General features: G+C 41.8%; 1 protein-coding gene across 1 annotated transcript; it reads right to left on the reverse strand.

The window, feature by feature from the left end:
* Window positions 1-3,675: 3,675 nt before the first annotated feature.
* On the reverse strand, window positions 3,676-12,645 carry f7l (coagulation factor VII, like). Its single transcript, XM_061924163.2, has 8 exons — window positions 11,681-12,645; window positions 11,230-11,393; window positions 11,127-11,151; window positions 8,047-8,160; window positions 7,836-7,976; window positions 7,679-7,767; window positions 7,495-7,615; window positions 3,676-4,314 (listed from the first exon to the last, which is right to left on the reverse strand). Exons 1-8 carry the CDS (start codon window positions 11,973-11,975, stop codon window positions 3,767-3,769), a joined length of 1,497 nt encoding a protein of 498 aa, XP_061780147.1. The 5' UTR covers window positions 11,976-12,645; the 3' UTR covers window positions 3,676-3,766.
* Window positions 12,646-14,174: the final 1,529 nt, after the last annotated feature.

Below are 14,174 nucleotides of genomic sequence, written 5' to 3' on the forward strand. Positions count from 1 at the left end.
GCACGTCACTGCAGTATACTTACTGTAGATGAAGTATACATACCTTGTCATTGCTCCTGAGTATCTGCTTGTTTAGAGGGTTTGTGCGATAGAGCAGTGTTTCCCAACAATGGGCCCCCAGCGCCCCCAAAGATCTGTTTCTCAGCTGTGGTCCGTATGGGCCGCAGTCATTGTAATACACTTTTCCACCACTTGTGGCAGTAATGACAATATCAAAAGAAGTCTGGAGCTAAAGTAATAGAGAAGTTTCTTCAGCGCAAAAATGATGACCAAAGTAGTGAAGCTGTACTTTCATTTGCATTGACAGTTTATTTAAGAAACATATAATATTATTAATTTAGAACTAATGTTGTCTGTCTATCTGTGATGAGGTGGTGACTTGTCTAGGGTGTACCACACCTTCTGCCACGTATATATATATACATATATATATATATACATATATATATATACACATATATATATACATATATATATGTATATATATATATATATATATATATACATATATATATATATATATATATATATACATATATATACACATATATATATACATATATGTATATATATACATAAATATATACATATATATATATATATATATATATATATATACATATATATATATATATATACATATATACATATATATATATATACATATATATATATATATACATATATATATATATATACACCTATATTTATATATATATATATATATATATATATATATATATATATATATATATATATATATATATATATATATAATATTGAATATGATTAAAATCAAGAGAGTTACTAATTCAGTGTTAATATCTGAGTGGGTGCTGCTCTCTTCTGTAGTAGAAAAGTTTGGCCCCAAGGTAAAAAAGAGACCCCCTGATCTACAACCCCCGTTTCCATATGAGTTGGGAAATTGTGTTAGATGTAAATATAAACGGAATACAATGATTTGCAAATCCTTTTCAATCCATATTCAGTTGAATATGCTACAAAGACAACATATTTGATGTTCAAACTCATACACTTTATTTTTTTTTGCAAATAATCATTAACTTTAGAATTTGATGCCAACAACACGTGACAAAGAAGTTGGGAAAGGTGTCAATAAATACTGATAAAGTTGAGGAATGCTCATCAAACACTTATTTGGAACATCCCACAGGTGTGCAGGCTAATTGGGAACAGGTGGGTGCCATGATTGGGTATAAAAACAGCTTCCCCAAAAATGCTCAGTCTTTCACAAGAAAGGATGGGGCGAGGTACACCCCTTTGTCCACAACTGCGTGAGCAAATAGTCAAACAGTTTAAGAACAACGTTTCTCAAAGTGCAATTGCAAGACATTTAGGGATTTCAACATCTACGCTCCATAATATCATCAAAAGGTTCAGAGAATGTGGAGAAATCACTCCACGTAAGCGGCATGGCCGGAAACCAACATTGAATGACCGTGACCTTCCATCCCTCAGACGGCACTGTATCAAAAACCGACATCAATCTTTAAAGGATATCACCACATGGGCTCAGGAACACTTCAGAAAACCACTGTCACTAAATACAGTTGGTCGCTACATCTGTAAGTGCAAGTTAAAGCTCTACTATGCAAAGTGAAAGCCATTTATCAACAACACCCAGAAACGCCGCCGGCTTCTCTGGGCCCGAGATCATCTAAGATGGACTCATGCAAAGTGGAAAAGTGTTCTGTGGTCTGACGAGTCCACATTTCAAATTGTTTTTGGAAATATTCCACATCGTGTCATCCGGACCAAAGGGGAAGCGAACCATCTAGACTGTTATCGACACAAAGTTGAAAAGGCAGCATGTGTGATGGTATGGGGGTGCATTAGTGCCCAAGGCATGGGTAACTTACACATCTGTGAAGGCACCATTAATGCTGAAAGGTACATACAGGTTTTGGAGCAACATATGTTGCCATCTAAGCGCCGTCTTTTTCATGGACGCCCCTGCTTATTTCAGCAAGACAATGCCATGCCACATTCAGCACGTGTTACAACAGCGTGGCTTCGTAAAAAAAAGAGTGCGGGTACTTTCCTGGCCCGCCTGCAGTCCAGACCTGTCTCCCATCGAAAATGTGTGGCGCATTATGAAGCGTAAAATACGACAGCGGAGACCCCGGACTGTTGAACGACTGAAGCTCTACATAAAACAAGAATGGGAAAGAATGCCACTTTCAAAGCTTCAACAATTAGTTTCCTCAGTTCCCAATCGTTTATTGAGTGTTGTTAAAAGGAAAGGTGATGTAACACAGTGGTGAACATGCCCTTTCCCAACTACTTTGGCACGTGTTGCAGCCATGAAATTCTAAGTTAATTATTATTTGCAAAAAATAAAGTTTATGAGTTTGAACATCAAATATGTTGTCTTTGTAGCATATTCAACTGAATATGGATTGAAAATGATTTGCAAATCATTGTATTCTGTTTATATTTACATCTAACACAATTTCCCAACTCATATGGAAACTGGGTTTGTAGATGTAGCCCAGGTTGAGAACCCCTGATCTAGATGTAGCCCAGGTTGAGACCCCTTGATCTATTTGTAGCCCAGGTTGAGACCTCCTGATCTAGATGTAGCCCAGGTTGAGAACCCCTGATCTAGATGTAGCCCAGGTTGAGACCCCTTGATCTATTTGTAGCCCAGGTTGAGAACCCCTGATCTAGATGTAGCCCAGGTTGAGACCCATTGATCTATTTGTAGCCCAGGTTGAGACCTCCTGATCTAGATGTAGCCCAGGTTGAGACCCCTTGATCTATTTGTAGCCCAGGTTGAGACCTCCTGATCTAGCTGTAGCCCAGGTTGAGACCTCCTGATCTAGATGTAGCCCAGGTTGAGAACCCCTGATCTAGATGTAGCCCAGGTTGAGAACCCCTGATCTAGATGTAGCCCAGGTTGAGACCCCCTGATCTAGATGTAGCCCAGGTTGAGACCCCCTGATCTAGATGTAGCCCAGGTTGAGACCCCCTGATCTAGATGTAGCCCAGGTTGCGACCCCCTGATCTAGATGTAGCCCAGGTTGAGACCCCCTGATCTAGATGTAGCCCAGGTTGAGACCCCCTGATCTAGATGTAGCCCAGGTTGAGACCTCCTGATCTAGATGTAGCCCAGGTTGAGAACCCCTGATCTCGATGTAGCCCAGGTTGAGAACCCCTGATCTAGATGTAGCCCAGGTTAAGACCCCTTGATCTAGATGTAGCCCAGGTTGAGACCCCCTGATCTAGATGTAGCCCAGGTTGAGACCGCCTGATCTCGATGTAGCCCAGGTTGAGACCTCCTGATCTAAATGTAGCCCAGGTTAAGACCCCCTGATCTAGATGTAGCCCAGGTTGAGACCTCCTGATCTAGATGTAGCCCAGGTTGAGACGCCCTGATCTAGATGTAGCCCAGGTTAAGACCCCCTGATCTAGATGTAGCCCAGGTTAAGACCCCCTGATCTAGATGTAGCCTACCACTGCAACTACTCCAGTTCAATGGGAATTCATGATAGTATTTCAGAACCACGGAAATGGAATATGGGCTTGTTCTGGCAAATGTGTGTATGTATGGAAATGGTATTGCTTACCTCCAGTTTAGTAAGATAAAACTAAAACATATATATTATCTTTGCTTTGTTTCTATGACAACCAGCAGAGAAAATATATACAGTATGTGTTTGTCATTTTTTATTACCTCTAATGAAACAACCTCAACAAGTGAAAGTAAATAACGTGTGGTAGATTTGCAAGGGTATTCCTGCTTTCAGCCTCTGGACATGGTATGTTGTATCCAGTCCAGGAAGTTGCTGACTCTGGTGTAAACACCGTACAGGTTCCTCCCGGCACACCCTTTACCCCAACTCACCACACCAGTCAGAAACCAGGTTTTCTTGTAGCGTGTCACTAGAGGGCCGCCACTATCGCCTTTGCATGCATCCTGGCCGCCATTCTGCAGCCCGGCACAAAGCATGTTCCGGGTGATGTTGAGTCTGGTGTGCAGGCGGCACTCCTGTAGTGGCACACGTGGTAGTGCCAAGCGCTGGAGCAATCTGGCAGTGGACCCGTGCTGGGCCAGGCGACCCCACCCTGACACGGTGTTGTGTCTCACAGCTGCCAGCATGCGGCTGAAAGAGCTGTTCTTAGCGGCGAGACAAATAGGAACAACATAGAGTCCCAGTTTGACAGGACGATGAAGCTTCAGCATCGCTAGGTCGCTATCATAGCTGGAGTGGTTGTAGCCACGGTGGATCAGGACTTTGGATACTCGTCGCTTTTGCTCCGTCCTCTCGTCTACCTCCAGGTCATGTTCGCCTTTGCAAGCAAAGAAATAAAAGACTATAAGAAACAAGCAGACTGTGAAGTCTAATGAGTTTATTACAGTACCGCATTTTCCAGACTTTAAGGCGCACTTAACATCCTTTTTCCCCCTATATATATATATATATATATATATATATATATATATATATATATATATATATATATATATATATATATATATATATGATATGTGTGTGTATGTTACTCAGTACTTGAGTAGTTTTTTCACAACATACTTTTTACTTTTACTCAAGTAAATATTTGGGTGACTACTCCTTACTTTTACTTGAGTAATAAATCTCTAAAGTAACAGTACTCTTACTTGAGTACAATTTCTGGCTACTCTACCCACCTCTGCTAATAATGTTGTTGTATGCACACTGTGTCGAGCGGAAATTGCCTATCATAGCAGCACAACGGCAGCGTTCTTGCCATCACCATCAACTAGTCAATCGTCCGCGTGAGTATACGTTGTCATCATTACACAAAAACATGAATGTGTCATTTGTATCTGCGTTGTAAATTCATAAACTAAAGCACCGTTTCGCTCTGAGAGGAGAGTTTGGCGTGCCTGTTCAGTGTTTACAAAGACGCGCTCCTCTTTAACGCTAACGTTAATTAGTTGTGCAAATACCTTTTACAACATTAACAGTTACGTATACTATGTACAAACGAACAATTGACTTTCACTTTAATCATACTATCATTGTTGTGTTATTAAGCAAAATAAGCAAAAGTTTTACTTTTGTTGAAATGTTTACACTGTTGTTACAGAATATTTAGTTTTGCACTTTTTTGTATTGGACGTTTATCTTTATTTTTGCACATTTGAGCAAATAAGCAATACTTTTACTTTTGTTGAAATGTTTACACTGTTGTTACAGAATATTTCCGTTTTGCACTTTTTTGAATTGGATGTTTATCTTTATTTTTGCACATTTTAAAGCAAAATAAGCAATACTTTTACTTTAGAAATGCTTATACTATTGCAGAATATTAAGATTTGCACTGGATGTTTACTTTTATATTTGCACATTAAAAAGCAAATAAGCTACTTTTAATTTTGTTAAATGTTAAAGTTTTAAATGTTTACATTGTTACAGAATATTTTGTCATGTTGTTGTCAATGTTGACTGAGTGGCCATCCTTTTTTTTTTGTAAATAAAAGCCATGCCTTTTGAAAAAACTGGCCTACATTTATTTTTTCATCTTCATTTTAAATAAAAAAATTATCGGTAAAAGGAAAAATAATCTATAGATTAATCGAAAAAATAATCTATAGATTAACCGATTAATCGAAAAAAATAATCTATAGATTAATCGATAGAAAAATAATCGTTAGCTGCAGCCTTATATAGAACATTACACACGTCACTCAAAAATCTATCAAAATGTTTTAGTAGGACTTTGGTAAGCTATGAAGCCACATCCCTTGATGGATTGTACTGTGCTTCAACATAGGAGTATTATTATGCTGTGTGTATAAGGTAAGACATATTATCTGGTGATTTGTTTCACAATATTATGCAAAAACAACTTTTCTTGCCTTCTGGTACCTGCTGATCTGTATTTGAGATCTGCATAAGTCCTGAAAATGTGCACACGTCCACCTTTGTAGTCCGTGGCGACACCGTAGTAAATAATCTTCTTCTTTTTCTCTACCTTCTTGTCATGTGACATTCATCCTCCACTGTTGCCATTTCTATTATAAAGTAGTGTAAAGTTCTTACTTATATCCGTCAGTAAACTCACCATGAAAGCACTAAAACATACCGGTGTAGTGACTTTACATTATTCACCCAAGGAACTTTACTTATTAGAGAGTTCCGGTCACGGGACACATTTCGGGCGTTGTTGTTGCACTAGTGAGCCACGGTTGAGGAGATGCTGCTCCGTTATTGATTGAAGTAAAGTGTGAGTGTCATTAAAACAGTTAGCGCCATCTTTTGACACTTCTTCCACTCCCGTCCTTGCACGCTACACAGGGCCGGCCCGTGGCATAGGCCGTATAGGCAAATGCTAAGGGCGCCGTCCATCAGGGGGCGCCACGCAAGTGCCACAAATGTTGGAGAGAAAGAAAAAAAAAAGAGAAAAAAAGTTGGTACTATTATTTCTAAATACAAAAAATAATCCCACGTTAATTAAAATGCAAAGTAAAGCCTATTTAATAGAAATATTATTTGTTACAACATTCTCCCCCCCCGCACGGTGCGCCCCCTCCCTTCCCGTATCATGACTCTTTTTGGACGTCACCACATCAAAAAATCAACACAAGATGTCAAAACGCCCAAAACTGTCAGGTGCCCAGGGAAGAAAAAAGAGAAAAGAAGAGGAGGAGAAACGAGAAAAGACAGAAGTAGCAGGTAGGTAACGTTAGCCTACATGAAATTATTTGTCTGCTACAGAATGTGATAGTAACCTGGCTTTTTAGCATTAAGCTAATGTTACATGAGTCGGCAATTGCTAATCAATAAATAGCTAGTTCTGTTTTAACGTCGGGTTAATATTGTGGAGGGGGCTAAATTGTTATGGAAAATAATAATGTAACGTTAGGTAATTACAGTACTCCCACCTTACATTCCTCAGGGACATTTGTATTAGATCTTTTAAGCAGGTGTTTTTTATTTACATTGTTATTGCCTTCTGGTTAGCTAATGTTTGCCCTGCAGGTAATAGTCACTTTTCCACCCCTTTATATATTAGGTATAGTTGTAAGTAATAAAAAAAGGTCAAAGACAAAGCTATTCGGTTTCTTGTGAGTATATACACTTCACTGCGGATGTGGGGGGGCGCCACCTAAAATCTTGCCTAGGGCGCCAGATTGGTTAGGGCCGGGCCTGACGCTACACCACTACAAGGGAGGCACGTAAATAAGAGCGCCCACAAAACGGCGCATCCTGAAGAGACTGTCAGAAAGTGAGTTGAAGATGATGTGTAAAACATCATCTATGCAACATTTTGAGCAAAGAAGCACCATCACATGTTAAGGAAGTCTTTTACATTTAGAAAAAAGTCATAATAATATGACTCCTTTAATGCGCCTTATAATCCGATGTGCCTTATATATGAAAAAAAGATTGAAAATAGGCCATTCATCGGCAGTGCGTCTTATAATCCAGTGCGCCCTATGGTCCAGAAAATACGGTTTCAGTCTTTGATCAGCTGGCGTACCCACGATGACATGGAAGATGCTGGTTGGTTTCCTCCAGACGCAGTGAGCTGCAGTAAGAATCCAGTGAGTGGATAGGACAATGGCACCACAGGCATAGGCATGGTTCTCAGTCAGGAGAGCCTAGACATTGGTTATATCAACATTGATCTGCTGTGTCATCAGAACTGGGGAGCTAGACCTCACCTGCCAGGGACATTGTCCTTTGGGACAGATCTGACCATTGACAACTCTCGGGCCAAAATGGGTCATCGGTCTTCCACAGGAGACTGCATCTAGATCACATCAGCTGGTGTGCAACATCTACCACCACCTTCAGGTGACTATGAGAAGCAGTACTTACCTTGGGGTATACACGTGCTGTTGTCCTGACCCAGACTGTAGCCTGTAGCGCAGAAGCAAGTGCGTGTCCGGTCGGGAAGGTCTCTGCAGAAATGTTCACATCCTCCATTTCTGTAGCGACATCCCACAGATGTCACGCGCACTGAGAACAATCACAGACGTTAACATAAAAACATTAGACTTTTAACAGTTATGAATCATGGCGGTCTTGCCTTTGTCACAGGTGGATCCATGGAATCCAGACGGACATTTGCACACAAAGGTGTTCATCTGGCGAGTGCAGGTACCGCCATTCTTACAGGGAGATGACAGGCAGTGATCCACGGCTACAAACACACACGTCAGGAATAGTCTTACAAGTACAAACGACAAAAGCAGTGAGGTTGTCACGTTGTGTAAATGGTCAATAAAAAGAGAATACAACAAATCCTTTTCTACTTATATTCAATTGAATAGACTGCAAAGACAAGATATTTCATGTTCACACTGAGAAACTTTGCAAATAATCATGAACTTAGTATTTAATGGCAGCAACACATTGCAAAAAAGGCATTTTTACCAGTGTGCTACATGGCCTTTCCTTTTAACAACACTCAGTAAAGGTTTGGGAACTGAGGAGACACATTTTTGAAGTGGAATTCTTTCCCATTCTTGCTTGATGTACAGCTTAAGTTGTTCAACAGTCTCCCTTCTCATATTTTAGCCTTCACACATTTTCAATGTCTGGACTACAGGCAGGCCAGTCCAGTACCTGCACTCTTTTACTATGAAGCCACGCTGTTGTAACACCTGGCTTGGCATAGTCTTGCTGAAATAAGCAGGGGCGTCTATGATAACGTTGCTTGGATGGCAACATATGTTGCTCCAAAAGCTGTATGTACCTTTCAGCATTAATGGTGCCTTCACAGATGTGTAAGTTACCCATGTCTTGGCCACTAATACACCCCCATACCATCACACATGCTGCCTTTTACACTTTCACCCTAGAACTGTCCGGATGGTTCTTTTCCTCTTTGGTCCACAGTTTCCAAAAACTATTTGAAATGTGGACTCGTCAGACCACAGAACACTTTTCCACTTTGCATCAGTCCATCTTAGATGAGCTCGGGCCCAGAAAAGCTGGCGGCGTTTCTGGGTGTTGTTGATAAATGGCTTTGGCTTTGCATAGTAGTTTTAACTTGCATTTACAGATGTAGCGACCAACTGTAGTTACTGACAGTGGTTTTCTGAAGTGTTCCTGAGCCCATGTGGTGATATCCTTTACACACTGATGTCGCTTTTTGATGCAGTACCGTCTGAGGGATCCAAGGTCACGGGCATCCAATGTGCAGTGCAGTGATTTCTCCAGATTCTCTGAACCTTTTGATGATATCACGGAGCGTAGATGGTGAAATCCCTACATTCCTTGCAATAGCTGGTTGAGAAATGTTGTTCTTAAACAATTTGCTCAGGCATTTGTTGACAAAGTGGTGACCCTCGCCCCGTCCTTGTTTGTGAATGACTGAGCATTTCATGGAAGCTGCTTTTATACCCAATCATGGCACCCACCTGTTCCCATACCTGCCAACTTTTGAAAACAGAAAAACCTAGTAGCCAGGGTCCAGGGGCCGCAGGCCCCGGTAGGTCCAGGACAAAGTCCTGGTGGGGGGTTCAGGCTTCGCCCCCCGACGCAAAATGATTATTAGCATTCAGACAGGTTAAAATGTTGCTAAAACCATCACTTTTCTATCAGTCACAGTGACTTTTCAAAACAAAAATATTACAGCAAAAATCATATGGGTTGATTGACATGTTTATTCTGTAAGCTAACTTCAATAGTTTGAAATTATTTTGACAGTTAATGCCAGTTATCCTGTCAACCTTTCACAAGACTTCAATTTGTTCATTGAAAGTATAAACACTTTTTACAGTAAACAAATGGTAAAACAGTACTAAACAATTCCATTAAAAAAAAATTGGTGTCATTATTAACTTTCTGTCCAAGCTTGTATAATCTACTGCCTTGTTCAATTGTAAACAATATTCTGTGCCTAAAATTCACATTTCTATCACAATTATCATACTGTAAACATGGTAAGCTAACTTCATTACAATTAATAGTCCTGTCAATAGCATGGAATTACAATTCAAATGTAGTTTTTTTGTAAGCCTTTCAAAAGAATTCAAAATATGAAAAATGAATGAAAATTAATTGAAGCCATCAGACACTTGAAAAGTGGCACATCACATCTCTAATGTAATCATTTGAACTTTTCAACAGAAATAGCACTGCAAAAATATTAAGGACATACTTCTGTATTTTGGTAGTTATGCTGTCAACATTTAACAAGATTTCTTCAACTTGGACTTGAAAGCATAAATAGTATAAACTCTTTTAACAGTATAACAGTACTAAACAATTCCAATAGATAACATTGGTGTCATTACCTTTTTGTGGCTAAAATCCGAAAAACGTTGAAAGTTTTCCACTTGTATCGCTAGCAACGGCATTAGACTTGTGTTTTTTTGTCCCAACGTGGTCTTTTACATCGCTAATTCCTCCGTGTCCGATCGAAAAATCTTGTCTGCACAAGGTGCAATTCGCGTAGTTTTCACCCTTTTTGGAACGGATAATTATTCCCGGATAGGCTTTTGAATATTCTTCACGGAATGACTGCAGTTTTCTTTTCGGTTTAAGACTCGTTTGCAATTTTTCTCCGGCTGATTCCATGATCGTTCGCTCGTTTGGAAACAATGGCAACTGGTGCCTCGTGCTTGGCAGCGGTGCTATAAATAGCCTCGCGCATGGCATTGGGAATGGCTCGATAGGAAGTTACAGGAAGCAGTGTCGATTGTCATTGTTACGCGATTTCGTGAATAAAACTTTAAAAAAAAAAAATGTTTTAATGAATGAAAAACCTTATTTTTTATCACTGCAACCGTAACCCGGAATAGGTTTATAAAAACCGTACTAATTACGGGAAAACCGGAGTAGTTGGCAGGTATGTGTTCCCTATTAGCCTGTTCACCTGTGGGATGTCGTTCCAAATAAGAGCATTCCTCAACTTTTTTGCCACTGGTGCCAGCTTTTTTGAAACATGTTGCAGGCATCAAATTCCAAATGAGCTAATATTTGCAAAACATAACAAAGTTTCTCAGTGTGAACATGAAATATCTTGTCTTTGCAGTCTATTCAATTGAATATAAGTTGAAAAGGATTTGTTGTATTCTCTTTTTATTTACCATTTACACAACGTGACAACTTCACTGCTTTTGGCTTTTGTACATTGTTACATTTGGAGGAGAGTCTTACCTGTGTACATCCTCCAGAAAACCTCCTGCAAAGGCGGCCACGACACGTTAAGAAGCAACATTGCCAAACAGTCCAAATTGAACACGGAGCCAGGTGTACTGACCAGCTGCTGCGGCAAAGCGAAGATCTCCTTGGCCTCCTCATAGGAGCATTTCTCCTCCAAACATTCACGCTCCAGGTTTCCTTGTTTAAGCTCCTCGAAAAGAAAATTGGCCCGACGGGTACGATGAAGGAAAACGTTTGCTTCAGGTCTCTCCAGGAACATGCCTGTTTCAGCAACAACATGTCAATCCACCTGACACCACCCAATGCTATCTAGAGCTCCATCCTTTTACCACCCAATGCTATCTATAGCTCCATCCTTTTTAATGCTCCGCCTGATGCTGATCAGAAGGAAGCAGAAGTCAAGGATTTAGGTGAGGCAGCTCACACTCCAGACTGATGGCCAATCAATGACAAGATCCCTGATGCTAAATGTTCACTACGTTGAACTTTGGTAGCACATCTTCACAGCAGAGAAAGCTCAAGGAGAGTTCAACAGGCAGAGAACTGACCTTTGCATGCTGGGATTGAAGACATGAGAAGTCCGAGGAAGAAGAGAGGTTTTGTGTGTCTGCTTGTGGTCGCCATTTTTATTCTGATCTGAACAAAGGTCACAAATGAACTTTCAGCACGTAAACACTGGCGTGTGTAAACTGTCCCAGTACAGCTCGCCCTTGTTGGTTTTGTCTGGACTTCGGAGCCAAGGATTGTTTTGTTGATGATTCTGACCATTTTTATTCTCTCAAGACAGAAAACATATACCATGTATAACGCATGTTCACACTTGTTACATACTAATACAATCATTTGGGGAGGAGGGTCAAAGTATGATTGGTTTACCCCTAAATTTAAAAACGTCCTTGTTGTCTACATAACATGACATGGTGGTTCTTTAGGCACAATTTAGCGTAGGTCATCTTCTAGCCGGTCTTATTCACCTGCCAAAGCCTTCCTCCAGGCCACGCCCCCTTTAACTGTGTCTTCTCCCTGCAGCCATGTTGTAGTTGTTAGCGCCTCCGTATCAAGTCTACTGACAGATATTAGTTACAACTATGGCTTACCATGTATTAGAAATGGAAACAGCGGAGAATTTTGGAATGCATGTACAGTACAGGCCAAAAGTTTGGACACACCTTCTCCTCATTCAATGTCCATCCATCCATCCATCTTCTTCCGCTTATCCGAGGTTGGGTCGCGGGGGCAGCAGCCTAAGCAGGGAAGCCCAGACTTCCCTCTCCCCAGCCACTTGGTCCAGCTCCTCCCGGGGGATCCCGAGGCGTTCCCAGGCCAGCCGGGAGAGATAGTCTTCCCAGCGTGTCCTGGGTCTTCCCCGTGGCCTCCTGCCGGTCGGACGTGCCCAAAACACCTTCCTAGGGAGGCGTTCGGGTGGCATCCTGACCAGATGCCCGAACCACCTCATCTGGCTCCTCTCCATGTGGAGGAGCAGCGGCTTTACTTTGAGCTCCTCCCGGATGACAGAGCTTCTCACCCTATCTCTAAGGGAGAGACCCGCCACCCGGCGGAGGAAACTCATTTTGGCCGCTTGTACCCGTGATCTTGTCCTTTCGGTCATGACCCAAAGCTCATGACCATAGGTGAGGATGGGAACGTAGATCGACCGGTAAATCGAGAGCTTTGCCTTCCGGCTCAGCTCCTTCTTCACCACAACGGATCGATACAGCGTCCGCATTACTGAAGACGCCGCACCGATCCGCCTGTCGATCTCACCATCCACTCTTCCCTCACTCGTGAACAAGACTCTGAGGTACTTGAACTCCTCCACTTGGGGCAGGGTCTCCTCCCCAACCCGAAGATGGCATTCCACCCTTTTCCGGGCGAGAACCATGGACTCGGACTTGGAGGTGCTGATTCTCATCCCAGTCGCTTCACACTCGGCTGCGAACCGATCCAGTGAGAGCTGAAGATCCTGGCCAGATGAAGCCATCAGGACCACATCATCTGCAAAAATCAGAGACCTAATCCTGCAGCCACCAAACCGGATCCCCTCAACGCCTTGACTGCGCCTAGAAATTCTGTCCATAAAGGTTATGAACAGAATCGGTGACAAAGGGCAGCCTTGGCGGAGTCCAACCCTCACTGGAAACGTGTCCGACTTACTGCCGGCAATGCGGACCAAGCTCTGACACTGATCATACAGGGAGCGGACCGCCACAATCAGACAGTCCGATACCCCGTACTCTCTGAGCAGTCCCCACAGGACCTCCCGAGGGACACGGTCGAATGCCTTCTCCAAGTCCACAAAACACATGTAGACTGGTTGGGCAAACTCCCATGCACCCTCAAGGACCCTGCCCAGAGTATAGAGCTGGTCCACAGTTCCACGACCAGGACGAAAACCACACTGTTCTTCCTGAATCCGAGGTTGGACTATCCGGCGTAGCCTCCTCTCCAGTACACCTGAATAGACCTTACCGGGAAGGCTGAGGAGTGTGATCCCACGATAGTTAGAACACACCCTCCGGTTCCCCTTCTTAAAGAGAGGAACCACCACCCCGGTCTGCCAATCCAGAGGTACCGCCCCCGATTTCCACACGATGCTGCAGAGTTTTATATTCTAGTTTCTTCGAAATAGCCACCCTTTGCTCTGATTACCGCTTTGCACACTCTTGGCATTCTCTCCATGAGCTTCAAGAAGTAGTCACAGGTGTCATAGTTTTGCTGCCTTCAGTGACAATCTACAATGTAAATAGTCATGAAAATAAAGAAAACACATTGAAATGAGAAGGTGTGTCCAAACTTCTCTTCGGGTGTCTCTATTGTATATGAAGATATTCGCTCACGTAACTAAAGGCAAAATACATCACAAAAGTCTCACATTTCAAACGGCTCTTTTACAAACCCCGTTTCCATGACTTGGGAAATTGTGTTAGATGTAAATATAAACGGAATACAATGATTTGCAAATCCTTTTCAACCCATATTCAATTAAATGCACTACAGAGACAAGATATTTGATGTTCAAACTCATAAAATGTATTGTTTTTT

The sequence above is a fragment of the Nerophis lumbriciformis genome, linkage group LG28, assembly GCF_033978685.3.
Source record: "Nerophis lumbriciformis linkage group LG28, RoL_Nlum_v2.1, whole genome shotgun sequence".
Taxonomy (NCBI): domain Eukaryota; kingdom Metazoa; phylum Chordata; class Actinopteri; order Syngnathiformes; family Syngnathidae; genus Nerophis; species Nerophis lumbriciformis.